Here is a 14,200-nt window from a genome sequence, read left to right as displayed (position 1 = left end):
AAAAATGGCCGATGGAAATTCCATTCATATTCATGAAGTACTTCAAGAAGAAAATATAAACTTACTAGGCCACCAGTTTAAAGCAAATTTACTCCCAATGAATCTGGCTGGATTCGATGTTATATTAGGAATGAACTGGTTAGCAGCCAATCATGCTCGAATCCTCTGTAATACGAATTCTGTTGAAACTTGCTCACCAACAGGAGAAATTATTACAATCCAAGGAGATAAGATGCTCAAGCCTAGAAAGTTTATATCAATAATGAAAGCGGCAAACTATCTAAAGAAACAAGGCGTAGTATATATGATTTCTTTAATCATTAGCGCCAAAGGAAAAGAGCTAAAAGAAATTCAGGTAGTATCGGAATATCCTGATGTCTTTCCAGAAGATTTACCTGGACAACCACCTGATCGTGAAGTTGAATTTAGAATTCATATAATACCAAGAGTAGCGCCAGTTGCTAAAGCACCATATCGATTAGCGCCAACAGAAATGTTAGAATTAAAGAAGCAACTAGATGAATTGCTAGAAAAAGGTTTTATACGACCTAGCTCATCACCCTGGGGAGCACCTGTACTGTTTGTCAAAAAGAAAGATGGGTCGATGTTAAACATCTTCATACACTTTTGACACTATTGAGAAAAGAGAAGCTTTATGCTAAATTCTCAAAGTGTGAATTTTGGTTACAAGAAGTACAGTTTCTAGGACACTTGATTAACCATGAAGGTATTCACGTGGACCCTTCCAAAATAGAAGCTATTACTAATTGGGAAATTCCTAAAACTCCTACAGAAATTCGAAGTTTCTTGGGATTAGCAGGATATTATAAACGCTTCATTCAAATTTTTTCCCAAATAGCAGTTCCGTTAACCAAGTTAACGTGTAGGAATGTCAAGTTTGAATGGGGACCTAAGCAAGAAGAAGCTTTTATAACTTTGAAGCAAAAGTTAACAAATGCCCCAATACTTGCACTACCAGAAGGAACTAAAGATTTCACAGTTTGTTGTGATGCTTCTAAATCAGGACTGGGATGCGTACTAATGCAACGCAATAAAGTTATTGCTTACGCATCTAGACAATTAAAGAAGCATGAAGAGAATTACACAACACGTGACTTAGAATTGGGAGCAATAATTTTTGCCCTAAAGATCTGGAGACACTATCTATTTGGTAGTAAGTTTACTGTATTCACAGATCATAAAAGTTTAAAATATATCTTTGGGCAAAAGGAGCTTAACATGAGGCAAAGACGCTGGATGGAAATTCTTAGCGACTATGATTGTGAAATCTTATACCGTGAAGGTAAGACAAATATAGTAGCCGATGCATTAAGCAGAAAAGAGCATGAGAAACCTAAAAGAGTGCGAGTTCTAAGGTTAGAACTTTAAATCAATTTAATTGATGAAGTAAAGAATGCTCAGAAACAAGCAATAGAAGAAAATAATATTGCTGATGAGAAAATAAATGGTACCATTGATCTACTTGTCAAAGGAAATGATAAAATTCTCCGAATGGGGAACAGGATCTGGATACCAGTTATAGGAGGATTACGAGAAAAGATTCTCGAAGAATCCCATAAGTCCAAATACACAATGCATCCTGAAAGAGATAAAATGTATCAAGATTTGAAGAAAATCTATTGGTGGATAGGAATGAAAAAGGACATAACTAGTTATGTTTCAAAATGCATAACTTGTTCACAAGTTAAAGCAGAACATCAAAAGCCATCAGGATTACTTCAACAATTAGAAATGCCAGAATGGAAATGAGAATTAATAACAATGGATTTTGTTACCAAATTACTTACCACAAGAAGAGGTAATGACACAATCTGGGTGATTGTGGACAGATTAACAAAATCAGCTCATTTTATACCAATGAAGGAAACTTTCAAAATGGAACAATTAGCTAAGATGTATGTGGACAAAGTTGTCTCATTACATGGAGTTCCATTATCCATTGTATCGGATCGGGATAGCCGTTTTACTTCTCATTTTTGGAAAAGTTTCCAAATAGCTATGGGAACAAAATTAAACTTGAGCACAGCATACCATCCACAGACTGATGGTCAAAGTAAAAGGACCATACAAACATTGGAAGACATGCTAAGAGCATGTGTAATAGATTTTAGTGGAAATTGGGATGACCATTTATCACTAATGGAATTCTCCTATAATAACAGTTATCATAAAAGTATTAATGCTGCCACATTTGAAGCCCTTTATGGACGAAGGTGTAGAACACCAGTATGTTGGGCAGAAATAGGAGGAAAACAATTATCAGGTCCTGAAATCATACAAGAAAGTACTGATAAGATAAATCAAGTTAAGGAAAGATTAAAGACCGCGTGAGATCGTCAAAAAAGTTATGCGGATCATCGACGCAAACCATTGGAATTTCAAGTTGGAGACAAAGTGCTACTGAAAGTATCTCCATGGAAAGGAGTAATCCGATTCAGTAAGAGAGGAAAGTTAAGTCCAAGGTTTGTTGGACCATTTCAAATTCTCAAACGAATTGGACCAGTAGCCTATCAGCTAGAATTACCAGAGGAAATGTCAGGTATACATGATGTATTTCATGTAAGTAACTTAAGAAAATGTTTAGCTGATAAAACACTAGAAGTACCCCTTCAAGATATAAAGGTAAATGAAAAGTTGAAATTCAATGAGAAACCTTTGCAAATTGAAGATAGAAAGATCAAGAATCTCAAGCATAAAAAAATAGTTCTGGTCAAAGTGAAGTGGGATTCAAAATGTGGACCAGAATATACTTGGGAATTGGAATCCGAAATGAAACGGAAGTACCCACACTTATTCCAACTAAATCTCGAGGACTATAACAAACCATAAAATGTAAGTAAAGAAATAAGTGAAGGAAATTCCATCCCACATTGGTGGAGGAAAGAAATGAAGAAGGAACCACCATAGTATAAACAGGTTTGCAAACTCTTGTCCCACATCGCTAGATTAACAAACTAGTGAGCTCTTTATAAGAAAGAAAATTTCCATGTTAATGTTCTTATAAGACATATCACACCCAGTGGTCCTAGCGGAGGGTGCGAAGCACCCGAACGCGCACGGGCACGGGCTCGGGCTCGGGCGAAGTGTGATAGCCACGTGGCGTGCCACGTAGCAGGCCTAGGCCTGACTCAGCGAAGCTATAAGATGCTTTGCGGTACGCGACGGCTTTCTATTTATGGCCATCGTGTACCGCAATGGGGTCCGAAACTTACTATAAATAGAAAGGCAACAGGACTTCATTCTCCGCTCAAAATATTTCTTTCTCTCTATTTTCACACGCATATATTAATATTAATTAAGGGTATAATACCGAGTTGTCGTAGCGATATCCTATCCGATCGAAAGAAACTTATATACACGAATCCAAAAGCTCTACCTGTTAAGGTATGACATTGTGCCATCGTGTAAAGTTTCTAATCTCGTGATTATCGTTATGATTATTGGTTTTACACTAATCTAGTTATACTACATTGTGTTTATCCTAGGTGCTTAATATCAGGAGGTGTTCTTTAATTGTAAACTTGCAAGGTGAGACATTCGAGTTTTTGTACCACTCACATTTACGTGAGACAACTGTTTTTCCGACACTGTCATGATAATTTCAAAACCTAATAAACTCATGGCAGATGGTCTAAATGTTTTCAAATATATTTTTAAAGTATTTTAAATACATTACAGTGATTAAGTATCTGTAGACTTACGGGATGGTTACTACTGGTATTGTGGGGTTTTGTATACAAGGCTTGCCTACTGGGCTATTATACGTTACTTATTGGACAAATGTTAGCCAATAAGTAATATGACCACAATCATAGATACGGTCGAGTGACAAGTACCTTTCGGTAATTTGTAAGCAGGCAGATGTAAAAACATCTTAATGCTGTAACTGTAAAATGTGTCATTTACAAATGAATGTACTCACCAGTATTTCTTGCTGATCAAATATTTTAAACATGTTTCAGGTGACTTGTTAGAGACAAAGGAATGATGCCTGCGGGCTTCCAGCTTAAATAAGTGGCTTGTCACCAGAATAAAGAAACGTGTTTTGTAAATTAGGGTTTAACCCTATAAAACTTATGTTTGTATCAAAAGGGATTAAATTCCCGGTTTATCATAATAATAATCATGATGTTTATATAACTCTGATCATTTTCCTAACTACGGTTCTGATGAAATTTTCCGCTGCAAAATAATTTAATAAACACCGATACCACCAATTAATGTTCACGGCTCCCCTCCCGGGGTATATGGGTCGGGGGCTGTGACAATAACCTTTCTTCCTTATCACTCACTGCGCCGCCGCATTTTCGTCTTCTTTAACCTCCTCATTCGTTATCCGATTTAGACCAGCTCAAAACTATTCATCTATCTCATAATTAAGGCACCCTCAATTTCAATACTCCACTTTCCCTATATCATAATCATTTTTGGATTATTTTTAAATTAATGTATTATGTGAAAGTTCCATTGAGTTTTTGGGGTCTTCACCGGACAATATTAAGCTATCTTATGTTTAATTTTAGATGGTCATGATGATTGATGATAACTTTGGATGTCCAATTCCATTAGGTTTTTTTATAAACTCGACTCGAATTTGGGAACTTTTTGGGGTGAATTACTTGGAGGGAGTTTGAAAAATGTAACTTGTTAGAACACCTTTGTCTGGATGAGAATTTTGTCACTAGGATGTATTGTTTAGATTGCCGAATTTGCTATGGTTGTCTCTTCAAGATAATACGTTAATCTAAACCCACCTTTGCAATTCATTTGGGTGTGTAAAATCTTAAAAATTGAACTAAATTCATGACACCGTCGATCATATTTGTCTTCCTCGGGTTCAAAACACCGTCATTTCCCGCCATATTGTAAGGTAAAGTTTTTTCACACATACAAGTGTGGTTGTATGCGTGGTGATGGAGATGGAGATGGAATAGGCGGCGGTGATGGCGCTAGAGATGGAGGTGGAGGTGATAGAGAGGGGGAGACGTAGAATGTAATTCGTGAAAACCATAGGAACGCAACAAGAACGTGATAAAAGGGCATAATAAACATTTAAATTTTTTATTGGACGAACATGATGACGGAGAAACTCAAACCGCTCCGCCTGAAAACCAAATGGAGTCAATCTAATCATTTTACATTTAAGAAACTCAACGTACGCTCGTCCTGAAATCACATAGACACAAAGAAAAATTTCTCTAAACTTCTTTTTAAACGACCAACGAATCTCCCAAATGAAATACTGACTCAAAATACACTCGTCTTTCGATCTACAAAAAATCTTCACCTAAACCCAACGTCCGTAAACACTCGCTCGAAAACCAATTAAAACCGTTTATTTTTATTGACTTGAAAAACAAATCACTTGAAATCATTAATCTTGTAAAAACTTTCCATCCTTACCACCGACTACCACCACCGCTTCACCACCAAACATTACATTAAACCTCTCCAATCACCAAAACCCCTTCACAAAACCACCACCAGACCTAACGTAGGGTTTATCTTTATATCTTTATATTTATCCCCAATCTTCCAATTTCAATCCAATAACCTAACCTAGGGTTTCAATTCATTCCAATGTCCAAGCGTAAGTTCGGATTCGAAGGCTTCAACATCAACAAACAATCCACCTACACCTTCAACCAGCCTCAACAACCCCAACGCCTCTACGTCCCACCATCATCCTCCTCTCGCTCCCACGACCACTTCGAAGACACCGACCTCGACAACATCGAATACGACGATGTCGTAGATGCCGAAAACACCACCGCTGGAGCCGGAACAGACGATGGCGAAATCGACCCGCTGGACGCCTTCATGGAAGGCATTCATCAGGAGGTGAGGGCCCCACCGCCTCCGAAACCGAAGGCGGAGGAGAAGTATAGGGATGATGAGGAGGATGATCCCATGGAGAGTTATTTGAGGGCGAAGAAGGATGTTGCGTTGACGTTGGCGTCTGATGCGCTGCACGCTGGGTATAATTCGGATGAGGAGGTGTATGCGGCTGCTAAGGCGGTGGACGCTGGGTTGTTGGAGTATGATTCGGATGATAATCCGATTGTTGTTGATAAGAGGAAGATTGAGCCGATTGCCGCGTTGGATCATGGTTCGATTGATTACGAACCGTTTAATAAAGATTTTTATGAAGATAAGTCATCCATTTCAGGTATTAGATGCTTACAGTGATAATTATGAGAGTCAAGTAGTGTAATTATATATACAACCTAGTATATATACAGGCTGCAACATAGTATATATGCAGCATAGTGTAATTACATTATGTTAATTACACTACTTGATTCTCACACGTTAATGTAATTTGTATTTGATCCAAGCCCGATGTTTATAACTTTATATTAGGGGTGGCAGATGTGACCCATTGGGTTGAATGAGATGTATTAAAATGTATACAATGGGTCAGAAATCAGAATGGGTCAAACTGAAAAAAGAAAATGATTGAAACGGGTCAAAATGGGTTGACATTTCTCGAGTTTTTTTTATGGATCAAGAAAAATGGAGGAAACTTTTTAATAATTTTTGCTTTTTTAGTTTTTGATTTATATTTTGAGTTATGATTTTTTAATTATTTTTTTTGAATTTTTTTAATGAGGGGTTTTTGAAATCTCAACCCATTTCAAAAACCCCTCATTAAAAAATTCAAAAAAAATAATTAAAAAATCATAACTCGAAATATAACTAAAAAAGTAAAAATACTAAAAAGTTTTCTCCGTTTTTCTTGTTTCATAAAAAAAACTCGAGAAATGTCAACCCGTTTTGACCCGTTTCAATCATTTTCTTTTTTTAGGTTGACCCATTATATACATTTTAATACAACCCATCCAACCCATGGGTCACAAGTGCCACCCCTACTTTATATTGTTTATATTAGTTTCAATATAACCATTGTTTATTATTATGTTTTATACCAGGTATGAGTGAGCAAGAGGTTGCGGAGTATCGAAATAGTTTGGCGATTCGTGTTGCAGGCTTTGATGTTCCAAGGCCGATAAAGACATTTGCAGAAGCTGGATTCTCTGTAGAGTTAATGAAAGCGATTGTGAAACAAGCTTATGAAAAGCCTACTTCTATACAATGTCAGTCTTTGCCGATTGTGTTGTCTGGGAGGGATATTATTGGCATCGCGAAAACTGGTTCGGGTAAGACGGCTGCGTTTGTTCTTCCGATGGTAGTTCATATTATGGATCAACCGGAGTTGGCTAAAGAGGAGGGGCCGATAGGAGTAGTTTGTGCACCTACTAGAGAATTAGCGCACCAAATATATTTAGAGGCGAAGAAATTTGCAAAAGTGTATGGTATTCGTGTGTCTGCGGTTTATGGTGGGATGTCGAAACTTGAGCAGTTTAAAGAATTGAAGTCGGGGTGTGAGATTGTTATTGCTACACCTGGGAGGTTAATAGACATGTTGAAGATGAAGGCGTTGAATATGTTAAGAGCTACTTATTTGGTTCTTGATGAGGCTGATAGAATGTTTGATCTTGGATTTGAACCGCAGATAAGATCAATTGTAGGTCAAATTCGGCCCGATCGCCAAACATTGCTTTTTTCAGCGACGATGCCTAGAAAAATTGAGAAGCTTGCAAGGGAAATACTTACTGATCCCGTGAGAGTTACCGTTGGTGAGATTGGGATGGCTAATGAGGATATTTCTCAAGAAGTTCAAGTACTTGTTTCTGATTCCGAGAAGTTGAATTGGCTGCTTGAAAAGCTTCCAGAACTTATTGATAATGGCGATGTGTTGGTTTTCGGGTCAAAGAAGGCAACGGTTGATGAGATAGAAAGTCAGTTATTGCAAAAAGGGTTTAAAGTTGCTGCGCTTCATGGTGATAAAGATCAGGCGTCTCGTATGGAGACATTGCAGAAGTTTAAAAGTGGGATATACCATGTTCTTGTTGCAACTGATGTTGCTGCGCGTGGTCTTGACATTAAATCGATTAAGTCAGTGGTTAATTTTGATATTGCTAGAGATATGGACATGCATGTGCATAGAATTGGGAGAACAGGTCGGGCTGGTGATAAAGATGGGACTGCTTACACTCTTATCACACATAAAGAGGCCCGTTTTGCTGGAGAGTTGGTCAACAGTTTGATTGCAGCTGGTCAAAATGTGTCGATGGAACTTATGGACCTTGCTATGAAGGTATTTTTTTTTCTTGTTATTGATTTTGTTTTCTTAAGTATACTTGCTTATGTCATATGTGCTTAGGAGATCTATTATCCTTTAATGCAATTACCGCTTTTAGAAAATAAAAAGATGTTGACTGTCTAAACCTAGCAATTACCATCTTTTGAAACAAGGAGAAAATTTATAGATTTTTTTTCACAAATTGTAATCAGGCATTTTTTGTTTGTTCACATGCACATATTGTACAATGTATTATCATACAAAGAACTATTTATGTGTTTTTCCTTTATTCTTGAATATGATTTGGATATGTATTACATATCATAACAGTGACATTACTTGTTCATCCTGAAAATTCATATTCATCGCCGGTAATGTTTTTTACTTTAAATTTTCAGGATGGAAGGTTTAGATCCAAGAGAGACGCTAGAAAAGGAGGTATTTTTTCTTGATATTTTTTTATGCTCTGACTTTTTACCATATTCCCAGACTGTATTTGCGTGCATAACTGTATATATTTACTAAGTTATTTAAGCTTATTCTTGAAGTGAGCTTTTTGCTGTTTTGGTCATTCCCACCATTTTGATCTCTTTCATATTTGTGCAGGTGGGAAAAGGGCTAAAGGAAGGGGAGGTGGCAATCGAGGTGTGCGTGGTGTGGACTTTGGCTTGGGGATAGGATACAATTCAGAACCCAAAGCTGCCTCATCAAGTGGTCGTAGTTCAGCTGTTAATTCACTTAGATCGGGAGTTATGGCTCAGTTCAAAAGCAGCTTTGTTGCAGCTTCGTCAAATTCTCAAAATCAAGGTTTGCTCAACAGTAACAAGAAAATGGTTTTACCTGGTTTTGTTTCGGGTGGTTCCATAGGTGGAGATGTACGTCCTCCCTCTACGACCACCAGTTCTCCAAGTTTGACTCACATGCCAGCTGGCAATGCCTCTAGTCAGAACACAGGACATAGAAGCCATGGGAGTTCTGATAGGTGATTTTCTTGATTCTAACTATCAGTTTAGCTAATATTTTTGGGGTTGCATTAGATAGGTGGGTTGGGCAATGGGTCAAAATGGGTCGGGTCAAGTCCACGCTCCAGAATTTTTGGGCATACTTTATTTTTCTTACAATAAAAATACTGACCGATTATGAGTGAACGTGTCAAAATTGCTACTTGTGGAGTATATTTTACACTGAGGCTTATAGCTGTTCCATTAACCGCTTGCATTTTATGCAGATCAAAAGATCGTCCCAGAGAAAGGAGGCGGCCTTCTGGATGGGACCGATGAACCATGAGTGGCCTGAAAGGCTTTGTATGCTACGCAAAATCTTATTTGCTGACTCATGTTATTTTTTTGTTTACAAATGTTTGATTTCACATATGTAGTTACAACTTTAAGTTTATATTCATCTGACAGTGGAGTTTGCCATATTTATGACAGGATTAGTTATGAGTAACAGTTTGTTAGTTGTCAAAATACTTTAGAATAGTATGAATTCACTTTTTTTTAGTATCACCACATTGATTTTGACAGATAAAATTAATACTTTATCCATGTTTTCTAACTTTGAGTTTGTCATTTATCAAGTAGAACCATTTTAGATCTATACTGAAACCTGTTATCATATTTGTGTTGAATCTGTGTTTATGACGTCTTTGTATCCGAATGCGTTTAACAAAGTTGCCTGTTACAAATATCAATCTTTTATGCCTTTGGGCACTTCATTTCAAGTGTGTTGGTCGCTGCTGTTCTGCGACGGGTGGCATTGGGACATATCTCCAGACAAGGTTCCTTTAAAGTGCTATCCTCTTGTGGTGGAGAAACACCAAATTTGAACTGCATGTTGTCCCCTTTTTAGTATTAACCCCAAAACAAGTTAACGAGCTAACTGACACGCGCTAGAGTTCTTTACCTGACAGCTATAATCATTAAAATTCGGCTCCATAAGAAGAGGAACTCCCATGTGATCCATAAAGAACTCCTGCAAACCGAATCTAGTTATAGTAAAGTAACCAATATACCGAATATCAGTTTAATATAAATTGAATCTGAAAACTAAATACTGACCTGAGTAGGAAGTTTACATGTATTCACACATATCCCAACACATTTACTCTCCTCTAGATACTTGCATCTTTCAACAAACACCTAAATCAAGAACCACACGCAACCCAAAGGGGTCGATCAAGATGACATGTGCAAATAGTAGTCGTCGCTGATGGAATATCAAAAAGAGCAAATTATTACCCCGCTTGGTAACGATGATCCATCGGGAAGGTCAACGTTGTTGACTGTGCAAGTACCCATGAGCCATTGACAAGATAATGCAGTCACCCTTGCTTCCAGAGAACACAAGCTCACAAGATTAGTACGAAGGATCATTAAAAATACCAACAAAGAAACATCTATCATAACATAATGTTATCAATTTAACCAAAGCCTAAGCCTACAATAGTCCTGTCACTTTTATCCACAACCCAAGAAACTGTTAACCCGAACCCAAAAGTAGTCGTATCCATGAAACCCAACCCGAATTCACGCTACGCGAACTTGAACCATACTAATTCGGTTCGTTTACTGGTTAAACGTTTCTGGATTTTGGGTCAATCTGAAAACCCGTTCTGATAGCGATAAACCGAACTGGTAAAACACATGTTTAATAGATTAATCCGTTGCCATATACAGGTCGGTGGAATTAACGGGTCAATAAATATCGTAAGAGTCGTTGACGGTTCATTCTATTAGTTTTCTAGGTCAAATACGGGAAAGCTGATTAACCCAACCTGATAAAACGAAAGTTGTCATGTCCATGAAACCCAACCCGAATTCATGTCCGTACTAACTTGGTTCGGTTACTGGTTACACGTTTCTGGGTTTTGGGTCACCCAAAATCCCCGTTCCATGTCCAGCAATTAAATGCAGTGTATACCCTAAGAGTCATTGCCAGTTCATTCTATTAGTTTTCTAGGTCAAATACTCGAAAGCCAATTAACCCAACCCAATAAAACCTGAAAAACCCATGGAGATTAGGGTTGGGTTTCAGTTCTGGATATAAAATTCTCAAACCCGAGAAACCCGAAATATCAACCCGAAGAACTCCCTTAGCCTACAAGATATAGATCTAAGCCTTTAACCTCATGAGTCATGAAGGTCCCATTTTACACATCAAATCCTTGATAGGAAATAATCAGAGTCACGTCTTCAGTAGTAAAAAAGCTTAAATTGTCAAAGAGACAGTGACTGGGTATGCATTTGTTGTTTGAAGTTATGATACTTTATTGCTATTGGATATACATTGTTCATCAAGTTTTGGTCAGTAAAAGATTCACATTCAGTTTGACCTTCAAACTTGAAAACTTATAAATCAAATAATTAATAATCACTTTCAGTCTTTCAGAATTTAATCCCAAGCACCTCCTTTTATTCAATATATGTTTGTAAAGATGGAGAATAATAAAAATAATAATAAATACAATTATTAAGATGTAAGAGCTCACCTACCATCACAGCAGCAAGTTTTCCTCGAGCAACAGGAGCAATGAGGATCTTGTAGAGCTCTAACAACATCGGAGGAAACAACGATCTTAATATGCGAACCTAACATTGATGTAAACAGTGTTTATTGACGCGGATTAGATTAGTTATATGGCAGGATTATGAATTAAGTACAGATAAATAGAATATACCGCTGCGTCTTTGGTTTCAGAGTTGGTTCTGGCAAGCATAAGACGATTCGCTACATCTATCAATCCATCATAATCCGGCTTTTCCGAATCCCATCCCACTTCCTGCAATCCAATTCTGCAACACACAATCACATCATTTCGTCCCGTCATAATCAGGTATCCATGAATGTAATTTTAAACGACTTAGTTTTGCCATTCAAAAAAGGGCTAGCGACGCAGCTTGTTGCCAATGTACGAACATTAGTTATATTACCAAGCGAGTAGTGTTTACATCAAAATTAAAGACAAACTGACAACAAGCTGCGTCACTATGTAATATAACTAATGTTGTTACTTATTATGTAACTTTACCTGCGCCATCTTATTGCGAAATAACTTGAGGAAAACATGATCAAGCACGCCCGGGGTGTACTCGACACGCGAGACGGGGTCTATTGTCTTCTGTATCTGTAGAAGAGAACAGTTTGTTAGAATTCATAAGCTATAAACATAAACATAAACATAAAAATAAACATAAACAGTAAACCCTAATTGTAGTGTAAAGGTAAAAGACAGACTGTGTCTCGTGATTGAGCAGATAGTTGGAATAACAGGCGATGATTATTTGTGGTGTGGAGTTTTGATTTTTGAGAAATGGAATACAAGGGGAGTGGAAGCAGAGTAGCCATGCCTGGTAGTGGTTTCCGAGAGAATCTAGATATTTTGTTACAACAAACTCAGTATTTATATCACACTATTTATGAACTTGTAATTTTATAGCAAATGACTAAGGTTGTGTTTGTTTTTGATTAAAACATCTGCAGGAGGGGTGATGTCTGCAGGCGCGCAGACATCACCCATGAAGACTGTTTGTTTTTTTTGTAAGATAAGATCTGAAATCAGCTTCTTTTATCTTAAAAAAGAAGCTAAAAATTATTGCTTCACACATCTTCACCCTACCTGCTCTCCTGCTGCCTCCTCTCCAACCATCCAAAAACAACAATAAGCATCCCATAAACTCCGGCCAGATATGATTCACGTCCGTCATCGCCTCCGGCAACTTCATCGTCGCAAAAATCCTCATCACCCCACCGGAAAACTCAGCACTAGCCTCCGGCACTTCAAACGCAATCTTCCCTTCAACAATTGACGAGTAGGAGCTAATATTATACGTCTTCACCGTCATCGATCCGTTGGAACCCTTGAACGCGATAAACGATTGAGCCCCCGCCATTCCGGTCCCGATGGGATTAATCGCCCATGCCACCCATCCATTTCGAATCCGGTGTACAACGGTGAGGAAAACGGGAGAAAGAGTAGGGTCGCCGGAAATACGCCGTTTGAGACGCCGGACACGTCGCCGTCACGGTTGGAGACGGAGGAGACGTCTTCTGGCGACGACGAAGACGTTTGTGGCGGTGGTGATTCGAATAGTAACAATGGAGTTTCTTCTACATCGTCTTCTGGAACTCCTTGTACTTCCCTTTCTTGGTGATATTAATGAATTAATAAATAATTTATTAATTAATGTGTTTGTATTTTCAGTTTATGCAGACAGTGTTAACTTATAAAAACAAACAGTCTTATTTTTCAGCTTACAGAGCTTCAGACCACATCTTCAGCTGCAGACATAAAAACAGATGAAATCAGCTTACAGACAGTTTATGTCTGCAAAAACAAACAGCACCTAAGCCATGTATACACTACCAACAACTTTGTGTTAGTTGTAACTATTTATGTATCAATATAGATATATACTCATATAGTCATGTAAACTAATGAGAAATATATATAAACAAGAAAAACTTAATGTAAAAAAGTTTAATTTAGTGATACTAGACTATTAATATGTTTATAATTTGATTATAGTCATTTTTTTATAAGTTTCCCTAAACATCTTGATTTTTTTTATATTTTACATTATGTATATATCTAAATAATTGATAGTGTCATCCGGTTTTTAATCCGAGCCAATCGGTTCAACCGGTCCTACCAGTGAACCAGTAGCACGTCTGTAAGGCCCCGTTACCGGTAGCCCTACTTTCGTGTTGGATTTACTCATAAACGCAGTTCTAAATATCAGAGTTAATTAAAACATTCGCGGAATATAAAAGCTTTCATAAAACATTTCATAATAAAACACGTCTTGTCTTAAAACATCATTTTGTCTTTCAAAATAAACGAAACATTAAACTTAAACGTCTTGAGTCTTCCGATGCCAGCCTCTTATTCAGTGCCACGTGTCTCCTCAAGCGAGCTGCCTCATCCTACTCACCTGCGTGCATACTAAAAGTCAGCTACGCTGAGTGAGTTCTAGTTAATCATACACTATGCAATACACATAAACTTATATTCTTTCATTCATACTTTCATGT

The 14,200-nt window shown here is 37.6% G+C and overlaps 2 protein-coding genes across 4 annotated transcripts; one reads left to right on the top strand and one right to left on the bottom strand.

The window, feature by feature from the left end:
• The first annotated feature begins 5,545 nt into the window (after positions 1-5,545).
• LOC143561237 (DEAD-box ATP-dependent RNA helicase 24-like) lies at positions 5,546-9,684 on the top strand. 2 transcript variants are annotated; one of them, XM_077049364.1, is made up of 5 exons: positions 5,546-6,190; positions 6,954-8,182; positions 8,566-8,605; positions 8,774-9,149; positions 9,396-9,684. In XM_077049364.1, the coding sequence occupies exons 1-5, from the start codon at positions 5,602-5,604 to the stop codon at positions 9,445-9,447; spliced, it is 2,286 nt and encodes a 761-aa protein (XP_076905479.1). In that variant the 5' UTR covers positions 5,546-5,601; the 3' UTR covers positions 9,448-9,684. The 2 variants fall into 2 exon arrangements, with proteins under 2 accessions (XP_076905479.1, XP_076905480.1); XM_077049365.1 differs by lacking the exons at positions 8,566-8,605; positions 9,396-9,684 and having other exon boundaries at positions 8,774-9,011.
• Positions 9,685-9,862: 178 nt separating this feature from the next.
• On the bottom strand, positions 9,863-12,521 carry LOC143561221 (beta-carotene isomerase D27, chloroplastic-like). 2 transcript variants are annotated; one of them, XM_077049347.1, is made up of 8 exons: positions 12,404-12,521; positions 12,198-12,293; positions 11,847-11,948; positions 11,658-11,757; positions 10,408-10,499; positions 10,228-10,308; positions 10,073-10,141; positions 9,863-9,996 (listed from the first exon to the last, which is right to left on the bottom strand). In XM_077049347.1, the coding sequence occupies exons 1-8, from the start codon at positions 12,512-12,514 to the stop codon at positions 9,865-9,867; spliced, it is 783 nt and encodes a 260-aa protein (XP_076905462.1). In that variant the 5' UTR covers positions 12,515-12,521; the 3' UTR covers positions 9,863-9,864. The 2 variants fall into 2 exon arrangements, with proteins under 2 accessions (XP_076905462.1, XP_076905463.1); XM_077049348.1 differs by having other exon boundaries at positions 12,198-12,284.
• Between the last annotated feature and the right edge of the window lie 1,679 nt (positions 12,522-14,200).

The sequence above is a fragment of the Bidens hawaiensis genome, unplaced genomic scaffold, assembly GCF_021521415.1.
Source record: "Bidens hawaiensis isolate Kalapana, Puna unplaced genomic scaffold, B.hawaiensis_p1.1 tig00020643_1, whole genome shotgun sequence".
Lineage (NCBI taxonomy): Eukaryota > Viridiplantae > Streptophyta > Magnoliopsida > Asterales > Asteraceae > Bidens > Bidens hawaiensis.
The sequence above is the reverse complement of the archived record's forward strand: the minus strand, read 5'-3'. Positions and strand labels throughout refer to the sequence as shown.